Here is a 25,000-nt window from a genome sequence, read left to right as displayed (position 1 = left end):
GTCACTCTTAGAGAAGCACATAGCATCACTTTTCCTCTAATAAGCTGAGGGATACCAGTCGGCAGTTATTTCACAAACTAGGTCTATTAAATACCCAAGAGCCTATCTCATAAAGTGCACCAGAACAGCTGGCCTGGCCGTGGGCTTCACCGCAGACTGCTGAGAGGGTTGAAACTGGTGTGGAGAGGGCTTCTCACACGTGGCACCACAGAGGAAGCACAGCTGCCCCGGTCTCCACAGAGAATAACTGGATCTCTGTGGGGAATACCTAAGCTAATAAGAAACTGTGCTACAGGGAGCAGCCATGATGGGGTAGACCAAACCCCTTTGATACACATCAACTCTACTGCAAGTCATAGATCAAGGAATGCTATTTAGGTGGGAGAAAGTGTGTTTTTATTGCTTGTTTCACATCTGGAAGACAGTGGCATCACGGCGACACTGTGACAGAGATCCCAAGCAGTTTGGTGCTGATATGGGCCTGGGGCTGGTTTTGGCTGTAACCTAAAGACCATGATCCAGCCATCCTGTGAAAGTCCATGGGCGCTGCGCTGGGGTAGAGAGAGAGAGAGAGCATTCCTAGCGAACCACGGTGGTGCTGTGCGGGGGAGAGTGGCACAACCAGTGTGTTTGTCCAAGTCGCTCACTGTCTGTGAGGCACTGAGAGTTGGCAGACCGGGTGATGCAGCACTGTCACGACATGCCTCCAAAACGCTAAGAGAGGCAGTATCACACCAAACACTAATGATCATGAGGGTAGAGAAATATTTATGATGATTATGGCTTGCCAAAAAGGAAGAGGGAGACACGCTCTGGTATGTGTGTGGGTTGTGTTTTCTGGATACAGGATGCAGACCAGCCACGTCCACACTCAGTGTATTGGGTTATATGGGCAGACTTTAGTAAATATTCACAATATGAAGGCTCTGATATGTACGGTGTTGATTTGTATCAGTTCCACATGTTGATGTAATGTACAGTGTACCTATGTCCCTGAAGCAATAACAAAGCTTTGTCATTTGACTGCCAAATTACACCTACGTGGTGATAAGCTTTGGTTGTTTGCCAAGGGGTGACATACCGCTTGCTGGCTGCCAATAAAATACATTTGATTTTGGGAGGACATAGGCAACAAGTCCAAAGTGGCTGTTACCATCAATTGGATAGTTGAACCAAAGATTTTATAAGCATTAAAAATGAGAAATCAGCATTGAATTATGTATGGTTTATTTGAACAACAACAAAGAAACACAGACACACACACATACTCCTCCAAATCCAAGCCTCTGAGTTCACCTAGCAGCAGACATGCAGTTAGAATTGGGTTATTCTGAAAATAGTGCACAAAAAGGTTATTTCAGATGGAAGAAAAATTATGCAGGGAATGCTTTTTCAATAATACAAAAAACAATAGGACGATAACAACCCCTGAAAATGTTTTGCAAATTTCCTTTACTGCTGTAGCTTTGAAAGCAACCCCAAGAGCGAGCTTTAGTCAGACTTGGCTGTATGGATTTCTGGGCTCATTAAGCAATGCTCTTTGAGCTCAGTTTGAGCTGACTGAAACCTCAGCAGAAAGCATGAGCCACCATGGTAACTCACTCACAATGATCTATTTCCCTCTCTCGCTCTCTCTCTCTCTCTCCCTCCTCCTCTCCCTCTCTCTCTCTCTCTCTCTTCCTCCTCCTCTCCCTCTCTCCCTCCTCCTCTCCCTCTCTCTCTCTCCCTCCTCCTCTCCCTCTCTCTCTCTCCCTCTCTCTCTCTCGCTCTCTCTCCCTCCTCCTCTCCCTCTCTCACTCTCCCTCCTCCTCTCCCTCTCTCTCTCTCCCTCCTCCTCTCCCCCTCTCTCTCTCCCTCCTCCTCTCCCTCTCTCTCTCTCTCCCTCCTCCTCTCCCTCTTTCTCCCTCCTCCTCTCCCTCTCTCTCTCTCCCTCCTTCTCTCCCTCTCTCTCTCTCCCTCCTCCTCTCCCTCTCTCTCTCTCCCTCCTCCTCTCCCTCTCTCTCGCTCCCTCCTCCTCTCCCCCTCTCTCTCTCACTCCTCCTCTCCCTCTCTCTCTCTCCCTCCTCCTCTCCCTCTCTCTCACTCACTCCTCCTCTCCCGCTCTCCCTCTGTCTTCTTTCTTGCTCTCTCTCTCTCTCTCTCTTTCTCTCTCTCTCTCTCTTTCTCTCTCTCTCTCTCTCTCTCTCCCTCTCTCGCACTCTCTCTCTGCTTATTTCTCTTGTCACTTCTGTCAGATCATAACAGCATAATTTATACAGCAAAAAAAATCTCCAATTATATTGATCATAATATTGAGCTAGATAGAGAGAGTGACTGTTTTACACTCTACACCCAATCTTAAATGTTAAGAGTCATCTTGAAAAACATCAAACCTGTAATGTACATTTCTCCAAGTGGAAGAATACGTAAAACTTTAGAACAGAGAGGTATTCTATGTTCAGTCTATTGTGTGGCTGAGTGTCAAGTCATGGCCGTGCCTCTGGCTCCCTCTCAAGCACTAACACTCTGTGAAAGCATTCCAAAACCGGCCACGGATAGGTGCTCGGCACAGCTCAGGGCTTAATTCTCTTCCTAGCAGTTGTATCAAAACACAAATAAACATCAGGGCCCTTGGCTTGGCCTGTTTCTAAAGAGCCATCACAGTAATTGGAAGAGAGAGGTTGAGGACTTTGAGTCGGGCTATTCACTTAGCCTGGCTTTCACCAGCACATCCACATGCAGCCCTCAAAGGAGGCATAGAAAGTTTATGAAAGGCTCAGACAGAACAGATTGGCCAGGGATTAACTCTAGGTAGGGAAGGGCTGCTCTATGATACAGAACCAGGAAGTCTATTCTAAAGCCTCTATATTGTAGCATTCAATACATCCCATATATCTCTTATCTGTCTTTCATTTTCATCATATTGTTTTGTGCTGGTAAGTTGAAGGCTTATTTTCCTAACAGCAGCTGTGTTTTGAAAAGGCGTGGTTTGACATGGGCAGCCACCATTGTTATTGAAAGGGCATTCACAGAAGGAAGAGGAAGGTGGGGAGGTGCCAAAGGTCAGGGGTCAGAGAGGGATGATGCCCCTTTGGGAGGGGTGCAATGTGTGTTAGGTTAGTTAGTTTCCCCAGGGTCGGCCGGCCTACACCCCACACCCATATGGAAGGACAGAGGGGCGCAGTCAGGAGGAGTCAGGGGGTCAGTGGAGCCCCCCAGAGAGGAGCCAGAGGAGCCAGAGGAACAGAGATATTTACCATTGGGGAACAGCTGTGGGGCTGCCTGGTTCTGGACACTCCTCTCCCCTGCGCACACATATACACATACATTGCAAAAATACTGCTTTAGTGCTCCATTTAGAAACATGGGCCGAACATCTGAGATGTCATCATGAGAATAATCCTCTATGTATATAATACCGTACTTTAGTGGTGTACTGTTCAATGGAATTGCCCCCATTTCTGGGTTCACTAAGCATATTCATGAAACACATAAGTCATCCATCTCTCCCAGATGAAACACTCAGAATCAATGCCCAGAGGAGTTGCAGAAAACCATTGATTTGTCACAAGGGCAAAACTATTGATAATAATTGTACTATTGATAATGAATGGATGGCTGGCCAGACAATGTTGTGTACATTCTAAATCAAAACAGAAAATGGCTATGATAGATAACTCGCTAGAACCAGAGGGTCACCTCTAATGACAAAGGCAGACAAAGGCAGAAACCCACACCATGCAATCATGCACATACAAGAGCCACACGTTCAAGAAGGAGGCAGACTTGAGGTAAAGCCAAGTTAGTGCAAACTCTGCAAGCCATTATAGCAAGAGTCATATACAGTAGTTAGTGGTTGGTAAGAGAAGACAGCTCAAAGACGGACAGATTTACCATCATGCTTTGTTGCCAGGCATTCAGGGTTAAAAATAAGACGTTGTGGCATCTCAGAGCATGGTGCTACTGTTGTGTTATGTTGTGTGACACTCTACTCTCTTCGATATGCTTAGAACATGTATTCCTCTGGTGTCATTCAGGTGAATTAGGGATTACACATGTCACTCTCTGTTTTCATAGAAACGCATGAGAACCGTTGAGGATTCTTTACCTCAGCGAGGAGACCGCACACACAGCATGCACTGTTTACATCCTCTGTTGCCATGGATATGCCAATATGACTGGGTGATTCCATGCCAGCATAGGCTGAAAATATTTTGGGTATCTCAGATTGTTTTACTCATGCGTGAGTGTGTGCGCATATGTGTGTGTGTGTGTATGTGTGTGTATATGTGTGTGTACGCAAAGGTGTAAAGTAATTAAGTAAAAATACTTTAAAGTACTACTTAAGTGGTTTTTAGGGGTATCTGTACTTCACTATTTCTATTTTTTTGACAACTTTTACTTTTACTCCGCTACATTCCTAAAGAAAATAATGTACTTTTTACTCCATACATTTTTCTCTGACACCCAAAAGTACTCATTAATTTTTGAATTTTTAGCAGGACAGGAAAATGGTCCAATTCACACACTTATCAAGAGAACATCCCTGGTCCTCCCTACTACCTATGATCTGGAGGACTCACTAAACAGAGAACATCCCTGGTCATCCCTACTACCTATGATCTGGAGGACTCACTAAACAGAGAACATCCCTGGTCCTCCCTACTACCTATGATCTGGAGGACTCACTAAACAGAGAACATCCCTGGTCATCCCTACTACCTATGATCTGGAGGACTCACTAAACAGAGAACATCCCTGGTCATCCCTACTACCTATGATCTGGAGGACTCACTAAACAGAGAACATCCCTGGTCATCCCTACTGCCTATGATCTGGAGGACTCACTAAACAGAGAACATCCCTGGTCATCCCTACTGCCTATGATCTGGAGGACTCACTAAACAGAGAACATCCCTGGTCCTCCCTACTACCTATGATCTGGAGGACTCACTAAACAGAGAACATCCCTGGTCCTCCCTACTACCTATGATCTGGAGGACTCACTAAACAGAGAACATCCCTGGTCCTCCCTACTACCTATGATCTGGAGGACTCACTAAACAGAGAACATCCCTGGTCCTCCCTACTACCTATGATCTGGAGGACTCACTAAACAGAGAACATCCCTGGTCATCCCTACTGCCTATGATCTGGAGGACTCACCAAAAAGAAATACTTTGTATGTATGAGTGTTGTAGTGTGCCCCTGGCTATCAGTACATTTAAAAAAGAAAAGAAAATTGTGCCATCTAGTTTGCTTAATATAAGGAATTTGAAAGGATTTATACTTTTACTTTTGATACTCAAGTATATTTAAAACCAAACACTTTTAGAATATTTTAGCAATTACATTTACTTTTGATACAAAAGTATATTTAAAACCAAACACTTTTAGACTTTTACTCAAGTAGTATTTTACTGGGTGACTTTCACTTTTACTTGAGTCATTTTCTATTAAGGCATCTTTACATTTACTCAAGTATGACAAGTATTTCTACCACTGTTGGTGTGTGTGTGTGGATGGCATAGCGTGTGACTAGCCTCTAAGATGATGCAGATCCTGAGCATGTCTGCATCTGCCTGTTATTTGGAGAGGTTTATGACCTGCTGTACTAACAGCTTGTATACTTCCACATGATAGCTGCTCCTTTCTGTTTTGTTACGCTTTGCTTTACAGAAACGTACTGTATGTGCAAACACACTGGAGACCAGACGCAGAGGGAAGGTTACAGTGTGTTAATCCAACTTTGATGGAACGTTTGATTTGGTAATCTGATGAGTTTCCCTCACAGTAAATCAGATCATACAGTACATCACTTACTGACTCTATGTGTGTGTGTGCTTATTCGCGTGTCTGTGACAGAGATGGGAATGAGTAAGCTATATGTTTAGATAAATCGCACCATGCTAATTTGATGTGTGTGTTTTTCTCCCTATCGGGGAGCTCTACTGATACGTACGTTTACAGCATGTAGAAGTAAATGTGTTGAGACTTGCCCCATAAACTCGAAACCCCCAACAATGCACTAAAAGTGACAGGAAAGATGAAAGGCAAAATGTTTCAAATAGAAGAGTGCTTTGCACTGCCCATTGAATAATGACTGAGTTTGGGTGGAGAGACTGAGACAACAGAATGAATGAAGATGTGGCACAGTGCATCACCACAATGAGTTTAAAAAAATACAATTTAAAAAACGAAATCAATAGACACTGTGGGACTACTATGGTCAACAATGGTTTAGTTGGTCCTGTTCCAGTGTTATTCATGGGACTGAGAGCATTGAAGTGGTAGTCACTGTTCAATTCAACTACTGTAGTCTAGTATATTGGGGCTATATGAACAGAATACTCTAATTTACAGGCTGTTTTTCAGTTTTGAATCATCCTCCATTACTGCTATAAAAAAAACTCTTACATCGTTATTTGGTCACATTTTCACTGAGGAAATTAATTTTCACTGGGAGTCTCCATCTTCCAGTCTGTGCTGTCTGGCTGTCTTTAGTAATGTTAGTGCCTGGCTGAAGCAGTCCCAATCATCCTGTCAGTCAGCCTGCTGTGAGGGGCTCGTTTGGCGGTTTGTTTATTTTATTGTGGTTATATTAACTAATAGTGCCTCTTGGAGAGATGGAGTGCATCAGCACCAAACCGCAGAGTGGGCTGCTACCACAACTCCCCGTCCCCCTTGTCTCCCTCCTCCGCAATCCACCGTACCTTCCGAGCATGTGGAGGGAAACTCAAGACCCTAACTGCCTGAGCGCTCCCTAATCTGTCACGTCAGGCGCAGATCTCTTCGGTTTTGGTAATGGTGGCTCAGACATCGAATTTGGCCACGGCAGACTTTGTGGCGTCCTGGCAGCCTCGCTAGAGTACAGTGGTAATGATAGGGTGGTTGACCAGGCCTTGACATGGGCCTGGATCTCATCAGCACCGTGGTGGAGGGCGGAGGGACTAGACAACCTGAGCCAGCCAGACAATCAGCCACTCAAACCAGCCAACCAGTCAACCAAAACAGCTGACCAGCCACCGACACCAGCCAACCGGCCTTTCCACAGCCTCGATTCACTTACAAAACAGCAAAAGCTGAACTAAAAATATGCTATATATCCACCTGACAGAAAACACCAATCAATCCGGTTCAACGTGTCTCTTTCCAGGGGTCATTCTACACAGCCTCGATTTAATTACTTCATGTCAACCATAGCAAACAACATTTACAAATGTCAATGAAGGTTTAGGTTGGCTTTGATTAGGTATACTTTCAGTGTAACATCATTGAGGAGTTGACCAAAAGCCCAAAGAGTAGAGGAGCTGCGTCTGGCTACATGAGGTGGTGAAGCGGAAGCAGAGGAAGCACAGTGTCCAGCGAAGCAGGGAGAGAGGAAAGAGCAAGGCAAATGCAGCCAGAGAGAGACAAAGAGAGAGAGAGAGAGAGAGAGAGAGAGAGAGAGAGAGAGAAAGAAAGAGAGAGGAGAGAGAAAGAAGAGAGAGAGAGAGAGAGAGAGAGAGAGAGAGAGAGAGAGAGAGAGAGAGAGAGAGAGAGAGAGAGAGAGAGAGAGAGAGAGAGAGAGAGAGAGAGAGAGAGAGAGAGAGAGAAAGAGAGAGAGAAAGAGAGAGAGAAAGAGAGAGAGAGAGAGAGAGAGAGAGAAAGAGAGAGAGAGAGAGAGAGAGAGAGAGAGAGAGAGAGAGAGAGAGAGAGAGAGAGAGAGAAAAGGTCACATCTGTAGGCTGCAGCAGAGAGAGGCATAGCTTTTGTCTTTGTGTGTAATAGCCAAAGCAGCAGAAGTCGACTCTTGGCGATGTAGATGCCTCTGGAACTACCTGGTAATATGTACGGTTGTGGATATGATTGATACAGTACATGTCATATTCTATCTCAGAGCACATCCTTCAGGTAGTTATCCTCCACAACCCGTCCAATGGGTGCTGACTCACCTACACATGTCTTTCCATCAGTGTGCAGGGCAAACTTCATGTGACACGCACATCTGGGGCCGTGGTCCGTTTCCTCACAGATGTGCTGGCAACCCCCGTTGCCGTAGTTACAGGTCACTGTCAAGGAGCACACAGTTAGAGCAGAAGGAACATGCTGCACTGTCATCTGTGTGCTGTGACATCATCACCCTCTCAACCTCGGTGTGATGGAGACTTTTAGGCAGTCCTCCCATTTACACCATGGTGTGAAGGAACTCACACCCCTAAGCCATCACCTACTTAGTGGAATGGAGCAGAACTGCAGAGTTTGATTCTCACGGGACTCATATTGGAGTGAGAGTACCGCTTTTTTAGTGTGTGTGTGTGTGTGTGTGTGTGTGCGCGTGCGTGTGTGTGTGTGTGTGTGTGTGCGCACGTGTGAGTGTGTGTGTGGTGTGTTGATTGTGTCGACATTAGCATTCTCAATACACCTACGATGTCAGACTGCCAGAGGGTGAGAGCCAAGGCCTCCTCCTCCATTCTGTCTGCACTCTACTACCCCCGCGCCTTTTGCCCTTTTCCTGGGCTGTCACTTTTTTGGGGAATAACACTTCTCCAATCCTTACCCAAACACAGGCAAATCCCCCATCAGCCCCGGCCCCAGCCCTGACAGGATGAGCCTTGTTGCAAGGCAACAGGAAGTGTGTGCTGTCCATCACAATGGCTCTGTCTGACAGAAACCTGCTGACCGCTCCCTTAGTTACTGTCAATTATCAGACAGTATAAATCATTTGTTGTGATAAAACTGACAGAATCACTTGGAAACAACCGGTTTCACACGCTGTTTTAAAAATCTGTTGGATGCATCTATTGGAAGGTAGAAAGAGCTGAATGTTCTGCTCCACCCTCCGTAATAATAAGTGATTTATATGGAGTCATACTATAATGACTCTGCTTCGTGTGTAGAGGGGAGCAGGGGGTCCACTTACACTTGCAGTCCCTCATGTTCCTGGTGAGCTGGAAGCCAGGCCTGCACTCGCAGGCGATGCCTCCCTTTGGTGTCTCCCGGCAGATGTGAGCACAGCCATGGTTCTTATCCATGCAGGTGGGGCCCTCCTTGGTGCCCTCTGATCGCACTGCAGGGAGAAGAGTGAGTTAGAGGTGACCTGATAGATTGTACTACTTACTAGTCCTTGTCCAGATGCCACGCCCACATCAGAGGAGTCTGGTGGGAGGAGCTATAGGAGGACAGGCTCATTGTAATGGCTGGAATGGAGTCAAACATATGGTTTCCATATGTTTCATACTGTTCCATTTCTTCCATTCCAGCCATTACAATGAGCCTGTCCTCCTATAGCTCCTCCCACCAGCCTCCAGCCCACCCACCCACCCTCACACACACACACACACACACACACACACACACACACACACACACACACACACACACACACACACACACACACACACACACACACACACACACACACACACACACACACACACACACACACACACACACACACACACACACTCCCTAACCCTGTCTGCTCCTGGTGACTGACATCCACAGTTGTCCCTGATCCAAATGTCCAGTGTTGATGATATCCTGTTAGAACACACAGCAGTGCCAGGCTATAAAAACTAGCCCGCCTAGAGAAAGGATTTAACTCCCACCAGGAGTTGATCCTGAAGTCCTGTAGGCTTAATTGAGGTAATCCCTAACCGAAAAGAGGACACTAAGGAGAACTTTCAGCCACATTCTTCAAACTCAGAGGCGTGCGAGGAGAGGCCTAAAAAACACATAGCACATTTCAGAGGGTAACTACACTCTCACCACAATGCTTTGGTTCAGTTAAAATGGGTCAGTTTTCTGTGGATGCATGGACCCATTATTTGTCCAAACCCAACAAAGGGATGCTTTTGTTGGACTCCATTATATACAGCCATCTCACAAAAGCTGAGTTTTTTTAGCCATTCAAAGCTACACTCAAAGAACCATGCAGATACAGCATTTTGATCTCATGTATGTATGAAGGTCACTTGTGCAACACCTTCCACGACTCAAGAGAATTCCATCCCAGGTCTCACTTGTGTTATAAATTATAACAGGAGTCAGTGGTATTATCATTTATTGTACCTTTATTTAACTAGGCAAGTCAGTTAAGAACAAATTCTTATTTACAATGACTGCCTACCAAAAGGCAAAAGGCGTCCTGTGGGGATGGGTGCTGGGATAAATATAGGACAAAAACACACGTCACAAGAAGAGAGACAACACTACATAAAGAGAGACCTAAGACAACAACATAGCATGGCAGCAACACATGACAACACAGCATGGTAGCAACACAACATGACAACAATGTGGTAGCAACAAAACATGGTAGCAGCACAAGACACGGTACAAACATTATTGGGCACAGACAGCACAAATGGTAAGAAGGTAGAGGCAACAATACATCACGCAAAGCAGCCACAACTGTCAGTAAGATGTCCATGATGGAGTTTTTGAATGAAGTGATTGAGATAAAACTGTCCAGTTTGAGTGTCTGTTGCAGCTTGTTCCAGTCGCTAGCTGCAAGCGAACTGAAAAGAGCAGCGACCCAGGGATGTGTGTGCTTTGAGGACCTTTAACAGAATGTGACTGGCAGAACGGGTGTTGTATGTAGAGGATGAGGACTACAGTAGATATCTCAGATAGGAGAGAGTTATGCTACTATGTATTATGGATGACACCTTTATAAATCACAGGCAGAGATTTGACTCAATGTCACTATTACAGCTGTAGTGACAAGCCCCAAACCCACTAACTCATTAAAAACCAAACACATCTCTCATCCCCTACCGCTGTCCCTCCTCTACCTCTATGTGTTTATAGGACACCAAATGGCGCCCTATTCCATATTTAGTGCACTACTTTTGACAAGGACCTGAAGGGCTCTGGTTAAAAGTACTGCACTATACATGTGTACATGACCGTAAGTAAATCTCAGAACTACCCAAGGGCCAGGCCACCCATACAAAAACGTATGCACACCCTACTGTAAGGAGCTTTGGATAAAGATGTCTGCTAATTGGTAATTGTGTTATTATTATATATTACATGCTATAGAGGACTGCAATGTACCCTACATGGACAATCATGCTACAGTTTTCAAGTGCGTGCCCTGTGGACATACTGTATGATGTGATGATGAGAAAATACTGTCAGTGTAAATGTGCTGACGAACCATGGCAAAGAGACAAGAGCTGAGCCGAGTTTTATCCTTAATGCCTTATTTATGTACTTTAACGCCTGCCTTCATAGCCTTCCATAATTATACCCTCTTGTTTTCCACGTGTCGTGCCAACAAACTGAACTGGCCCTTTTATTTAGTTTCACTTAGTTGGGGCTGATGTCAGAGAGACAGATATGTTTCCAGGTCCCTCTCTACTTTTTTTTGTCTAGCTGAGGATGCAAGAATCAACGGGGTGTTGATGGGTCGCATTAGTGCTGTCCATCACCTAAAGCCTGTTAAGAGGTCTTACGATCTCAGGCTTCAGCATTTCTGACAAGCTTCCCAGCTTTTGCTTTCCTGATCCGTAAAAGGGGTGAAGGCCCAGTCAGAAGGATGGGAGAGGCTGAGCAATCAGACACTGACTGTAAAAACAGACCGAGGACAGAGGGTCAACTCGGAACAGAAAACCCATTCCACCACAGTGGTTGAGACACATTAAGTACAGGGACGACGACTGGAGTCCACTGACCATATAACAACACACCCTCTTTAAGTTAAGGTGCAGTAAACCTCAGGAGGTCAGTGCTGGGGAAACTCAAGCAGAAGTTGAAATTCAACAGTCCTTTCACACTGCTCCATGCCAAACGCAACACACAGGCAGACGGGAGGTGAACTCAACACACAGGCAGACGGGAGGTGAACCCAAAACACACCGACAGACAGGAGGTGAACCCAACACACAGACAGAGGGGAGGTGAACCCAACACACAGACAGACAGGAGGTGAACCCAAAACACACCGACAGACAGGAGGTGAACACAAAACACACAGGCAGACGGGAGGTGAACTCAACACACAGACAGACAGGAGGTGAACCCAACACACAGGCAGAGGGGAGGTGAACCCAACACACAGACAGATGGGAGGTGAACCCAACACACAGGCAGAGGGGAAGTGAACCCAACACACAGACAGAGGGGAGGTGAACCCAACACACAGGCAGACAGGAGGTGAACCCAACACACAGGCAGAGGGGAGGTGAACCCAACACACAGACAGACGGGAGGTGAACCCAACACACAGGCAGACGGGAGGTGAACTCAACACACAGACAGACAGGAGGTGAACCCAAAACACACCGACAGACAGGAGGTGAACCCAACACACAGACAGAGGGGAGGTGAACCCAACACACAGACAGACAGGAGGTGAACCCAACACACAGGCAGACAGGAGGTGAACCCAACACACAAGCAGAGGGGAGGTGAACCCAACACACAGACAGAGGGGAGGTGAACCCAACACACAGGCAGACGGGAGGTGAACCCAACACACAGGCAGACGGGAGGTGAACCCAACACACAGACATACAGGAGGTGAACCCAACACACAGACAGAGGGGAGGTGAACCCAACACACAGACAGACAGGGAGGTGAACCCAACACACAGACAGACAGGAGGTGAACCAAACACACAGACAGACGGGAGGTGAACTCAACACACAAACAGACAGGAGGTGAACCAAACACACAGACCGACGGGAGGTGAACTCAACACACAGACAGACAGGAGGTGAACCCAACACACAGGCAGAGGGGAGGTGAACCCAACACACAGACAGATGGGAGGTGAACCCAAAACACACCGACAGACAGGAGGTGAACACAAAACACACAGGCAGACGGGAGGTGAACTCAACACACAGACAGACAGGAGGTGAACCCAACACACAGGCAGAGGGGAGGTGAACCCAACACACAGACAGATGGGAGGTGAACCCAACACACAGGCAGAGGGGAAGTGAACCCAACACACAGACAGAGGGGAGGTGAACCCAACACACAGGCAGACAGGAGGTGAACCCAACACACAGGCAGAGGGGAGGTGAACCCAACACACAGACAGACGGGAGGTGAACCCAACACACAGGCAGACGGGAGGTGAACTCAACACACAGACAGACAGGAGGTGAACCCAAAACACACCGACAGACAGGAGGTGAACCCAACACACAGACAGAGGGGAGGTGAACCCAACACACAGACAGACAGGAGGTGAACCCAACACACAGGCAGACAGGAGGTGAACCCAACACACAAGCAGAGGGGAGGTGAACCCAACACACAGACAGAGGGGAGGTGAACCCAACACACAGGCAGACGGGAGGTGAACCCAACACACAGGCAGACGGGAGGTGAACCCAACACACAGACATACAGGAGGTGAACCCAACACACAGACAGAGGGGAGGTGAACCCAACACACAGACAGACAGGGAGGTGAACCCAACACACAGACAGACAGGAGGTGAACCAAACACACAGACAGACGGGAGGTGAACTCAACACACAAACAGACAGGAGGTGAACCAAACACACAGACCGACGGGAGGTGAACTCAACACACAGACAGACAGGAGGTGAACCCAAAACACACCGACAGACAGGAGGTGAACCCAACACACAGACAGACAGGAGGTGAACCCAACACACAGGCAGACGGGAGGTGAACCCAACACACAGGCAGAGGGGAGGTGAACCCAACACACAGACAGAGGGGAGGTGAACCCAACACACAGACAGAGGGGAGGTGAACCCAACACACAGACAGAGGGGAGGTGAACCCAACACACAGACAGAGGGGAGGTGAACCCAACACACAGACAGAGGGGAGGTGAACCCAACAAACAGACAGAGGGGAGGTGAACCCAACAAACAGACAGAGGGGTCGTGAACCCAACGCACAGACAGACGGGAGGTGAACCCAACACACAGGCAGAGGGGTAGTGAACCCAACAAACAGACAGAGGGGAGGTGAACCCAACAAACAGACAGAGGGGAGGTGAACCCAACAAACAGACAGAGGGGTCGTGAACCCAACACACAGACAGAGGGGAGGTGAACCCAACAAACAGACAGAGGGGAGGTGAACCCAACAAACAGACAGAGGGGTCGTGAACCCAACGCACAGACAGACGGGAGGTGAACCCAACACACAGGCAGAGGGGTAGTGAACCCAACACACAGACAGAGGGGTAGTGAACCCAACAAACAGACAGAGGGGTAGTGAACCCAACAAACAGACAGAGGGGTAGTGAACCCAACAAACAGACAGAGGGGAGGTGAACCCAACAAACAGACAGAGGGGAGGTGAACCCAACAAACAGACAGACAGGAGGTGAACCCAACACACAGACAGAGGGGAGGTGAACCCAACACACAGACAGAGGGGAGGTGAACCCAACAAACAGACAGAGGGGAGGTGAACCCAACACACAGACAGAGGGGTAGTGAACCCAACAAACAGACAGAGGGGAGGTGAACCCAACACACAAACAGAGGGGAGGTGAACCCAACAAACAGACAGAGGGGAGGTGAACCCAACACACAGACAGAGGGGAGGTGAACCCAACAAACAGACAGAGGAGGTGAACCCAACACACAGACAGAGGGGAGGTGAACCCAACAAACAGACAGAGGGGAGGTGAACCCAACACACAGACAGAGGGGAGGTGAACCCAACAAACAGACAGACAGGAGGTGAACCCAACAAACAGACAGAGGGGTAGTGAACCCAACAAACAGACAGAGGGGAGGTGAACCCAACAAACAGACAGAGGGGAGGTGAACCCAACAAACAGACAGACAGGGAGGTGAACCCAACACACAGACAGACAGGAGGTGAACCAAACACACAGACAGACGGGAGGTGAACTCAACACACAAACAGACAGGAGGTGAACCAAACACACAGACCGACGGGAGGTGAACTCAACACACAGACAGACAGGAGGTGAACCCAAAACACACCGACAGACAGGAGGTGAACCCAACACACAGACAGACAGGAGGTGAACCCAACACACAGACAGACGGGAGGTGAACCCAACACACAGGCAGACGGGAGGTGAACCCAACACACAGGCAGAGGGGAGGTGAACCCAACACACAGACAGAGGGGAGGTGAACCCAACACACAGACAGAGGGGAGGTGAACCCAACACACAGACAGAGGGGAGGTGAACCCAACACACAGACAGAGGGGAGGTGAACCCAACACACAGACAGAGGGGAGGTGAACCCAACAAACAGACAGAGGGGAGGTGAACCCAACAAACAGACAGAGGGGTCGTGAACCCAACGCACAGACAGACGGGAGGTGAACCCAACACACAGGCAGAGGGGTAGTGAACCCAACAAACAGACAGAGGGGAGGTGAACCCAACAAACAGACAGAGGGGAGGTGAACCCAACAAACAGACAGAGGGGTCGTGAACCCAACACACAGACAGAGGGGAGGTGAACCCAACAAACAGACAGAGGGGAGGTGAACCCAACAAACAGACAGAGGGGTCGTGAACCCAACGCACAGACAGACGGGAGGTGAACCCAACACACAGGCAGAGGGGTAGTGAACCCAACACACAGACAGACGGGTAGTGAACCCAACAAACAGACAGAGGGGCTGTGAACCCAACAAACAGACAGAGGGGTCGTGAACCCAACGCACAGACAGACGGGAGGTGAACCCAACACACAGGCAGAGGGGTAGTGAACCCAACAAACAGACAGAGGGGTAGTGAACCCAACAAACAGACAGAGGGGAGGTGAACCCAACAAACAGACAGAGGGGAGGTGAACCCAACAAACAGACAGACAGGAGGTGAACCCAACACACAGACAGAGGGGAGGTGAACCCAACACACAGACAGAGGGGAGGTGAACCCAACAAACAGACAGAGGGGTCGTGAACCCAACGCACAGACAGACGGGAGGTGAACCCAACACACAGGCAGAGGGGTAGTGAACCCAACACACAGACAGAGGGGTAGTGAACCCAACAAACAGACAGAGGGGTAGTGAACCCAACAAACAGACAGAGGGGTAGTGAACCCAACAAACAGACAGAGGGGAGGTGAACCCAACAAACAGACAGAGGGGAGGTGAACCCAACAAACAGACAGACAGGAGGTGAACCCAACACACAGACAGAGGAGGTGAACCCAACACACAGACAGAGGGGAGGTGAACCCAACAAACAGACAGAGGGGAGGTGAACCCAACACACAGACAGAGGGGTAGTGAACCCAACAAACAGACAGAGGGGAGGTGAACCCAACACACAAACAGAGGGGAGGTGAACCCAACAAACAGACAGAGGGGAGGTGAACCCAACACACAGACAGAGGGGAGGTGAACCCAACAAACAGACAGAGGGGAGGTGAACCCAACACACAGACAGAGGGGAGGTGAACCCAACAAACAGACAGAGGGGAGGTGAACCCAACACACAGACAGAGGGGAGGTGAACCCAACAAACAGACAGACAGGAGGTGAACCCAACAAACAGACAGAGGGGTAGTGAACCCAACAAACAGACAGAGGGGAGGTGAACCCAACAAACAGACAGAGGGGAGGTGAACCCAACAAACAGACAGACAGGGAGGTGAACCCAACACACAGACAGACAGGAGGTGAACCAAACACACAGACAGACGGGAGGTGAACTCAACACACAAACAGACAGGAGGTGAACCAAACACACAGACCGACGGGAGGTGAACTCAACACACAGACAGACAGGAGGTGAACCCAAAACACACCGACAGACAGGAGGTGAACCCAACACACAGACAGACAGGAGGTGAACCCAACACACAGACAGACGGGAGGTGAACCCAACACACAGGCAGACGGGAGGTGAACCCAACACACAGGCAGAGGGGAGGTGAACCCAACACACAGACAGAGGGGAGGTGAACCCAACACACAGACAGAGGGGAGGTGAACCCAACACACAGACAGAGGGGAGGTGAACCCAACACACAGACAGAGGGGAGGTGAACCCAACACACAGACAGAGGGGAGGTGAACCCAACAAACAGACAGAGGGGAGGTGAACCCAACAAACAGACAGAGGGGTCGTGAACCCAACGCACAGACAGACGGGAGGTGAACCCAACACACAGGCAGAGGGGTAGTGAACCCAACAAACAGACAGAGGGGAGGTGAACCCAACAAACAGACAGAGGGGAGGTGAACCCAACAAACAGACAGAGGGGTCGTGAACCCAACACACAGACAGAGGGGAGGTGAACCCAACAAACAGACAGAGGGGAGGTGAACCCAACAAACAGACAGAGGGGTCGTGAACCCAACGCACAGACAGACGGGAGGTGAACCCAACACACAGGCAGAGGGGTAGTGAACCCAACACACAGACAGACGGGTAGTGAACCCAACAAACAGACAGAGGGGCTGTGAACCCAACAAACAGACAGAGGGGTCGTGAACCCAACGCACAGACAGACGGGAGGTGAACCCAACACACAGGCAGAGGGGTAGTGAACCCAACAAACAGACAGAGGGGTAGTGAACCCAACAAACAGACAGAGGGGAGGTGAACCCAACAAACAGACAGAGGGGAGTGAACCCAACAAACAGACAGACAGGAGGTGAACCCAACACACAGACAGAGGGGAGGTGAACCCAACACACAGACAGAGGGGAGGTGAACCCAACAAACAGACAGAGGGGAGGTGAACCCAACACACAGACAGAGGGGTAGTGAACCCAACAAACAGACAGAGGGGAGGTGAACCCAACACACAGACAGAGGGGAGGTGAACCCAACAAACAGACAGAGGGGAGGTGAACCCAACACACAGACAGAGGGGAGGTGAACCCAACAAACAGACAGAGGGGAGGTGAACCCAACACACAGACAGAGGGGAGGTGAACCCAACAAACAGACAGAGGGGAGGTGAACCCAACAAACAGACAGAGGGGAGGTGAACCCAACAAACAGACAGACAGGAGGTGAACCCAACAAACAGACAGAGGGGTAGTGAACCCAACAAACAGACAGAGGGGAGGTGAACCCAACAAACAGACAGAGGGGAGGTGAACCCAACAAACAGACAGACAGGAGGTGAACCCAACACACAGACAGAGGGGAGGTGAACCTAACACACAGACAGAGGGGAGGTGAACCCAACACACAGACAGACAGGAGGTGAACCCAACACACAGACAGAGGGGAGGTGAACCCAACAAACAGACAGAGGGGAGGTGAACCCAACACACAGACAGAGGGGAGGTGAACCCAACAAACAGACAGACAGGAGGTGAACCCAACAAACAGACAGAGGGGTAGTGAACCCAACAAACAGACAGAGGGGAGGTGAACCCAACAAACAGACAGACAGGAGGTGAACCCAACACACAGACAGAGGGGAGGTGAACCTAACACACAGACAGAGGGGAGGTGAACCCAACAAACAGACAGACAGGAGGTGAACCCAACACACAGACAGAGGGGAGGTGAACCCAACACACAGACAGAGGGGAGGTGAACCTAACACACAGACAGACATTTGTGAACACAAAGAGGGATAGAGTTTCCCACTTGGCAGCCCCTAAGAGACCCAAGATCACTTACCAGGGTCACAACGTACATCCCCAAAATTCCCCCACACTCTCCCCACCTATATGAGACCTATCTGACACCCCTCTCCCTTAATACCGCAGACCCATCCATCAATAGCGGGTCAGGCCAGGGCCAGAAACTGGGCCCTGTTCTCTCTGAGGACCTATAAAAGCCAAAGTGCTGACACAATGGCCCTTTTCTCCCTGGCCATGCTATGGAACCACCCTCCGCAGTTCCCTTCAACTGGCTGCCAAATACCTACAGTTTTTATCATTACTACTACAGCTATTGTAATTTATGCGGGGTCTCTTGTCGAGAAATGAAATATAAATAAATAATAGGGATGCAGAAAAAAGAATGGCCCATCGCAAAGTAACTGGGAGAAGTGATGGAGGAAAATAAGGAACTGTGGCCTGCAAACACCAGCAGTCCACGGAGACAAGACCCATAAGACATAACTCTATGTGTAGAAACCAACACAAATATCACAGGGCACTTTATAGATGGATTGCTGAATAAGCAATATGGGTTAAAGTCATGGAGCCAGAGGGGAACCTTCCAAATGGTTACCAGGGGACAGACTAGACATTGGTTCTCACACTATTGAACACGGAGAGCGATCATCAAAAACCACTGACTGCAGTGGTGGAAAAAAAGAACACCCGGCAATTAGCACAAAGAACAGTAAGAGAGAGAGAGAGAGAGAAAAAGAGACCTTTTCCCCAGAAGCGACTTAGCCACAGCAGAAATATCCAACCAACCAGGTCGTGACCTGTACACCAGACACTCAGGAGAGGCTTGTAACTCAGGGACTACTGTGCTGCAGTGCCACCGCAGCAGCCCAAAACTAACTCATCTAGAACCACCTTCTCCCTCTCTACTCCCTCTCTGCTCCAGCTCCTGCTCCCTCTCTGCTCCAGCTCCTGCTCCCTCTCTGCTCCCTCTCTGCTCCAGCTCCTGCTCCCTCTCTGCTCCAGCTCCTGCTCCCTCTCTGCTCCCTCTCTGCTCCAGCTCCTGCTCCCTCTCTGCTTCCTCTCTGCTCCAGCTCCTGCTCCCTCTCTGCTCCAGCTCCTGCTCCAGACACAATAGTGTTCAGGCTCAAGGCTAATACTTTGAAAGCGCAGTGGGACAAAGTAAAAGATGCTAAACATTTCTCAAGAGCTTTCAACAAATACATTCCTGTTCTGTGCATCTCTGACGATTACTGTACAGGGACACTTCCCTCCAAAGAAAAACTCAAATCTAAAGAGAGGACAGGATGTAATGAATGGAGAAATAAACCTACACATGCTGCCCAGAGAACAGTTTTGTTTGTCTCAATGTTCATATCCAACCACAGTTACAGTCCTCTAATGCAGTCATTTATGTTCATCTGGAACTCAACACAATGTGCGTTTGGAGCGACCAGGCAATTAAAGCAGCATTCCTTCCTCTTAGATAATGGGCCGTTAAAAGTTTTTAACAGGAGGATAAAAATGTCAGCGCATGGAAAAGGCGGAGAGGCGGGACCGGGCCAGGGTACAGATGGGCCCGGGGAGCAACAGGGCATCCAGGGGTTCCACGTCTCGACCGAGCGCCGTCCCGATGGCAAGCGAATGCCCTCAAAGAGACAGCAGATCCAGCTCACTTAGCCAAGTACTACTGTTTGGGCCCTTCTGCCAACCGTTGGTTCCGTTCAACTCCCACAGGCCCAGTTACAGCAGCAGCTTATTGGCTTATTGGGAAGAGGGAGAGGGCATAAACAGTCCCAGACAGGGAAAGTGGCAGATGATTGTGGAATTATATTTTCCCATAGGATACATCTGCATGTCTGTGGTTAGCATGAAAGGCACCTAAACTACCAACAAACCTAATGACATCATTTCTATAGTATGTTTCCAAAACAATACTTGCATAGTTTTCTAATGATCCTAACTATTGTATTGCTAAGTGGTTTAAATACGTTTTGTTTAAGAGACTAGATAAGACATGATTTTGAAGGCTTTTCTCACGTGCCTCTGCTTCTCTAGCTGTGGGTGTATTGATTATTTCTTGTTGCTGTTGTTGTTGTTGTTGTTGTGTGTGTGTGTGTGTGTGTGTGTGTGTGTGTGTGTGTGTGTGTGTGTGTGTGTGTGTGTGTGTGTGTGTGTGTGTGTGTGTGTGTATATATGTGTGTGTGTGTGTGTGTGTGTGTGTGTGTGTGTGTGTGTGTGTGTGTGTGTGTGTGTGTGTGTGTGTGTGTGTGTGTGTGTGTGTGTGTCCGTGTGTGTGTGTATGTGTGTGTGTGTGTGTGTGTGTGTGTGTGTGTGACTGCATCCATCTGTATGAGTGTCTATTCTGGAGCACTTGCTGTGCAGGGTTTCCGTTAGGAAAATGTGTCGCCAGACACCGTGACCTGGAAGATTTTAATTTACCGGCAATTTGAGTAATGTACCAGACCCATATGTATTGGGTACATAACCCATTATGGCGTCCACCCACAGTACTCACAATGACAGAAATCACGTTAAGATGATGGTAATGCTGCTGGACAGAACACGCAACTCATGTAATGAAGCAGACAATAAAACGTCAATTTCAAACATTTGCAATTTGCGGGAAAACACCATTCTAAACAGCGCACCTGAAAGTGGTTCAATATGTTACAGATATGAACATCTCTGTTAGAAATCGGGGGGGATCTAAAGATGCAACAACTAAGTCGGGTTGCTAATATGACTGGGATGGTGCCTTTGGTTTCCGGTCAACGAAAGAAAGTTGATATGAAAATCAATAGAACAGTAGAGAAATGGCATAGAGGTGGATTCAATAGAACAGGAGAGAAATGACATAGAGGTGGGTTCAATAGAACAGGAGAGAAATGGCATAGAGGTGGATTCAATAGAACAGGAGAGAAATGGCATAGAGGTGGGTTCAATAGAACAGGAGAAAAATGGCATAGAGGTGGGTTCAATAGAACAGGACAGAAATAGCATAGAGGTGGGTTCAATAGAACAGTAGAGAAATGGCATAGAGGTGGGTTCAATAGAACAGGAGAGAAATGGCATTGAGGTGGGTTCAATAGAACAGGAGAGAAATGGCATAGTGGTGGGTTCAAAAGAGCAGGAGAGAAATGGCATAGTGGTGGGTTCAATAGAACAGTAGAGAAATGGCATAGTGGTGGATTCAATAGAACAGGAGAGAAATGGCATAGAGGTGGGTTCAATAGAACAGGAGAGAAATGGCATAATGGTGGGTTCAATAGAACAGGAGAGAAATGGCATAGTGGTGGGTTCAATAGAACAGGAGAGAAATGGCATAGTGGTGGGTTCAATAGAACAGTAGAGAAATGGCATAGAGGTGGGTTCAATAGAACAGGTGAGAAATGGCATAGTGGTGGGTTCAATAGAACAGGAGAGAAATGGCATAGAGGTGGGTTCAATAGAACAGGAGAGAAATGGCATAGAGGTGGGTTCAATAGAACAGGAGAGAAATGGCATAGTGGTGGGTTCAATAGGGAGTGAAATGGAAGTACATTTGCCAAAATTATATAATTACACCTGTCTATACAGAAATAACTAAAATAATTAAAAATACTTATCCAGAAAGCATGACTTAGGCAAAGAGGAATTGAGGATCATTAGCTTATTAAAAACAATAGCAGTGGATTACTTAAAATCACAAGTTTGTAGGTCTATGCCTATTTGGGAAGCTCGCAATTTGGCAATAGGCTAGCTGATAATTGAACAGCAGCATTCAGTGAAAAGCATCTGAAATATGTGTGAAAATAATGTGTCTTGAGTACAATTTAAAATGTTGAGACAAGAAGAAGGGGAGGGGTGTATGGAGAAGATACAGGTCGAGTCTCTCTCCAGAATGGCTCAGCTGTCTCCAGCCAATTCTTGTGCATTCATTGCTTTATTGTGTGAAATGTGTGCCCTTTGATTTTGTATTTATTTCATCAATTCCCCATTACATATGTCACCAGTATTAAATGTCCCGTTAACCCCTGTCATTTTGAATTGTTGCGCAATGAATGGGTTTATAAAAGCACATGTTTTACTCCAGCAACAACCAACTGAGGAGCAGCAGGAGAAATCCCGCTCACAATATTATGCTGTGCACGTGTGATAGTTGTGTTGGACACAGGGACATTTAATGCCACTAAATGAATCAAATTAACCGGTCAAATGCATTTCCATCAACTGGTATTTCCGTCAATGAATAAAAAGCATTATTTTTTGCAAATTTTTTTTTTGGGGGCCGGCAATAGTTGAATTTATTGTCTTAAGAAAATAAAAACGGCCAAAAGCCGGCTAACGGAAACCCTGCTACTGTGGGACATGCCCCTCTCTACCTCACTCCTCATCACTCATCACTTCAAGGTCACCTCTGCTCTCCCTCTCCCAGCGGACCCCCCCCCCCCTGACAGAGAAGGGCACACAGAACAAAATAGAGCAACACAACACACCAGAGGCTTACCAGAATACCTGCACAAATAAAGGAGGCCACCCTCTCTTTTTAATAAAAAGAAAAATGTCATTTCAACGCCACATTCTTTCTGAAATCAAAGGTAGACCAGCTGAAAGCAGCTGTCTATCTGACAGGAGAAGGAGACATGATGCCCTCTGGGTTAAGCAATGGCGTCAAAGTGTCCGTGGAAAACCCCCTCTGACTGTGGCATGCTAGCGCAGCCACGCCTTCAACAAACCCGACTATGCAAAAGGATGCCCGACACAAAAGAAGTATGGATGATTCAACAGTAGGGCAGTCAAAACTTGCTAGAGCCGAAGCCACTGATGTATATATTTGTTATATTTGTTGAAGTGCGGGGAGTCATGAGGCCAATGAAAGCCCAGTCTAGACAAAGAGGGAACAGCAACTGAAGGTAAATTAGAAATGGAGATGAGAGAAAGTGGGAGGGGGGGTGAGGTGCAAAAGAGACAGAGAGAGGGAGGGAGAGAGAGCGGGAGTAAGTAGGAGAGAGAGGGCAGAGAGTGAGAGGAGAGTGAGAGAGAAGGAATGAAAAAGAGGGTGAGAGGGAGAGAATTGCAGAGAAAGAGAAAGCGAGAGAAAGAGAGGGAGAGACAGAAAAAGACAGAATGGAGGAGCGGGACAGTGTCCTGTAGGTCTTCTAGAGAAACAGTCTTTGATGCTGGACTAATGGTGAGACCTAATAGGTGGCCATGGGAGTGCGGGACGTTCCACTCGCTCCACTTCCCCAGAATAGGAAAAGAGCCTAGTTATACGGTCGGACTGCAGAGCAATGGAGCAGCCACTCCTGCACTTGTAAAAACAGCTCTGCGGCCAGCATACAGCCAGACAGGCAGGCATGCTGAGATCCAGCTCCAGGAATGGGAAGGGAAGGGACACTACAAGCCCTTCACAGTAGGGGCTCCAGGAGAAAGAGAGGCTTCTCTTTTTACACGACTGGCTATAGCCAGCCATGGCACCATATCATATATTGGGAAACACTTAAGAATACAAAAAATCTCTCAAAGCATATAGAAAAGAAACAGAAATAGAAATAACAGTCATATAGTCCTGTGTGCCGTGTATAAAACAAGCACCTGATACTCTCCATGGCAACGCAGATAAAGGAGTTAGATAAATTAGGGACAATTAGCTACTACTCTGTTCAGCAAGTGGGTTACATGTCCCCTGGTGATGAAGAATGTTTCATGTCAGGGATCACTGGCACCTATCTCAGCTTCTCTCATACTAAAATACTGTAGCCGCAGTGAAGCAGCAAAACTATGATGCCACCATGTGTAATGGATGTTATCACATTTATAGCATTCACATTTCTGCTGCAGTTATGGCCTGGACATGAAATCAAATGTCCTGATGTACACAAATGCTATAATAGAATGTGTCTCAAAAACTGTGCTTAAAGCTAAAGTCAATTAAAAACTCTAGCATGTGTGTGTGTGTGTGTGTGTGTGTGTGTGTGTGTGTGTGTGTGTGTGTGTGTGTGTGTGTGTGTGTGTGTGTGTGTGTGTGTGTGTGTGTGTGTGTGTGTGTGTGAGTGTGTGAGTGTGTGAGTGTGTGAGTGTTAGACGAGATGAGAGACCCAGCCAGCAAGTCTCATTTCACAAGGGCAAACAACCCCCCTGGGAAGCTACTGAACTCTCCAAACACAGGAAGTGGTTTTCAATGAGGAAGTAAACATTTCCAGGAATGGAAAGTATAGTCATGTCCTACTGTAAAGGGAAGAGATTACTAGAAACTCATTGGTCGTCCCAATGGTCCGGTAGCTGACTAAAAATGACTGAATGTGAATTTAGCGGTAAGCAGTGTAAACAAAGGACACTTAGTTATATTCTCGGATTCATCAACATAATGTAGCTATGGTAACCATGTTTGAACAGAGCTGAGGAAAATGATGTGCTAGACACTTGTCAGCCAACAACACACTTCAAGACTATAGCACATTGATTGGTATGATTAGTACATACCACACAATTCTCAAGGCCCTCTCCAAGATCTCACCAGATATC

The 25,000-nt window shown here is 47.8% G+C and overlaps 1 protein-coding gene across 4 annotated transcripts in view; it reads right to left on the bottom strand.

Moving 5' to 3' along the window:
- LOC135528202 (signal peptide, CUB and EGF-like domain-containing protein 3) overlaps positions 1-25,000 on the bottom strand; it is a 117,753-nt gene that overhangs the window by 32,003 nt on the left and 60,750 nt on the right. For 2 of the 4 annotated variants that reach the window (XM_064957121.1, XM_064957122.1), the window contains exons 5-7: positions 8,882-9,028; positions 7,914-8,030; positions 3,237-3,284 (exon numbers count right to left, since the gene is read on the bottom strand). In XM_064957121.1, the coding sequence (XP_064813193.1) occupies positions 3,237-3,284; positions 7,914-8,030; positions 8,882-9,028 (312 nt within the window). The remainder of the gene's footprint in view (positions 1-3,236; positions 3,285-7,913; positions 8,031-8,881; positions 9,029-25,000) is intronic. The other 2 variants (XM_064957123.1, XM_064957124.1) reach the window with 1 other exon arrangement.

The sequence above is a fragment of the Oncorhynchus masou genome, chromosome 33, assembly GCF_036934945.1.
Source record: "Oncorhynchus masou masou isolate Uvic2021 chromosome 33, UVic_Omas_1.1, whole genome shotgun sequence".
Lineage (NCBI taxonomy): Eukaryota > Metazoa > Chordata > Actinopteri > Salmoniformes > Salmonidae > Oncorhynchus > Oncorhynchus masou.
Note: the sequence above shows the minus strand (reverse complement) of the source record. Positions and strands in the feature narration are given on the sequence as shown.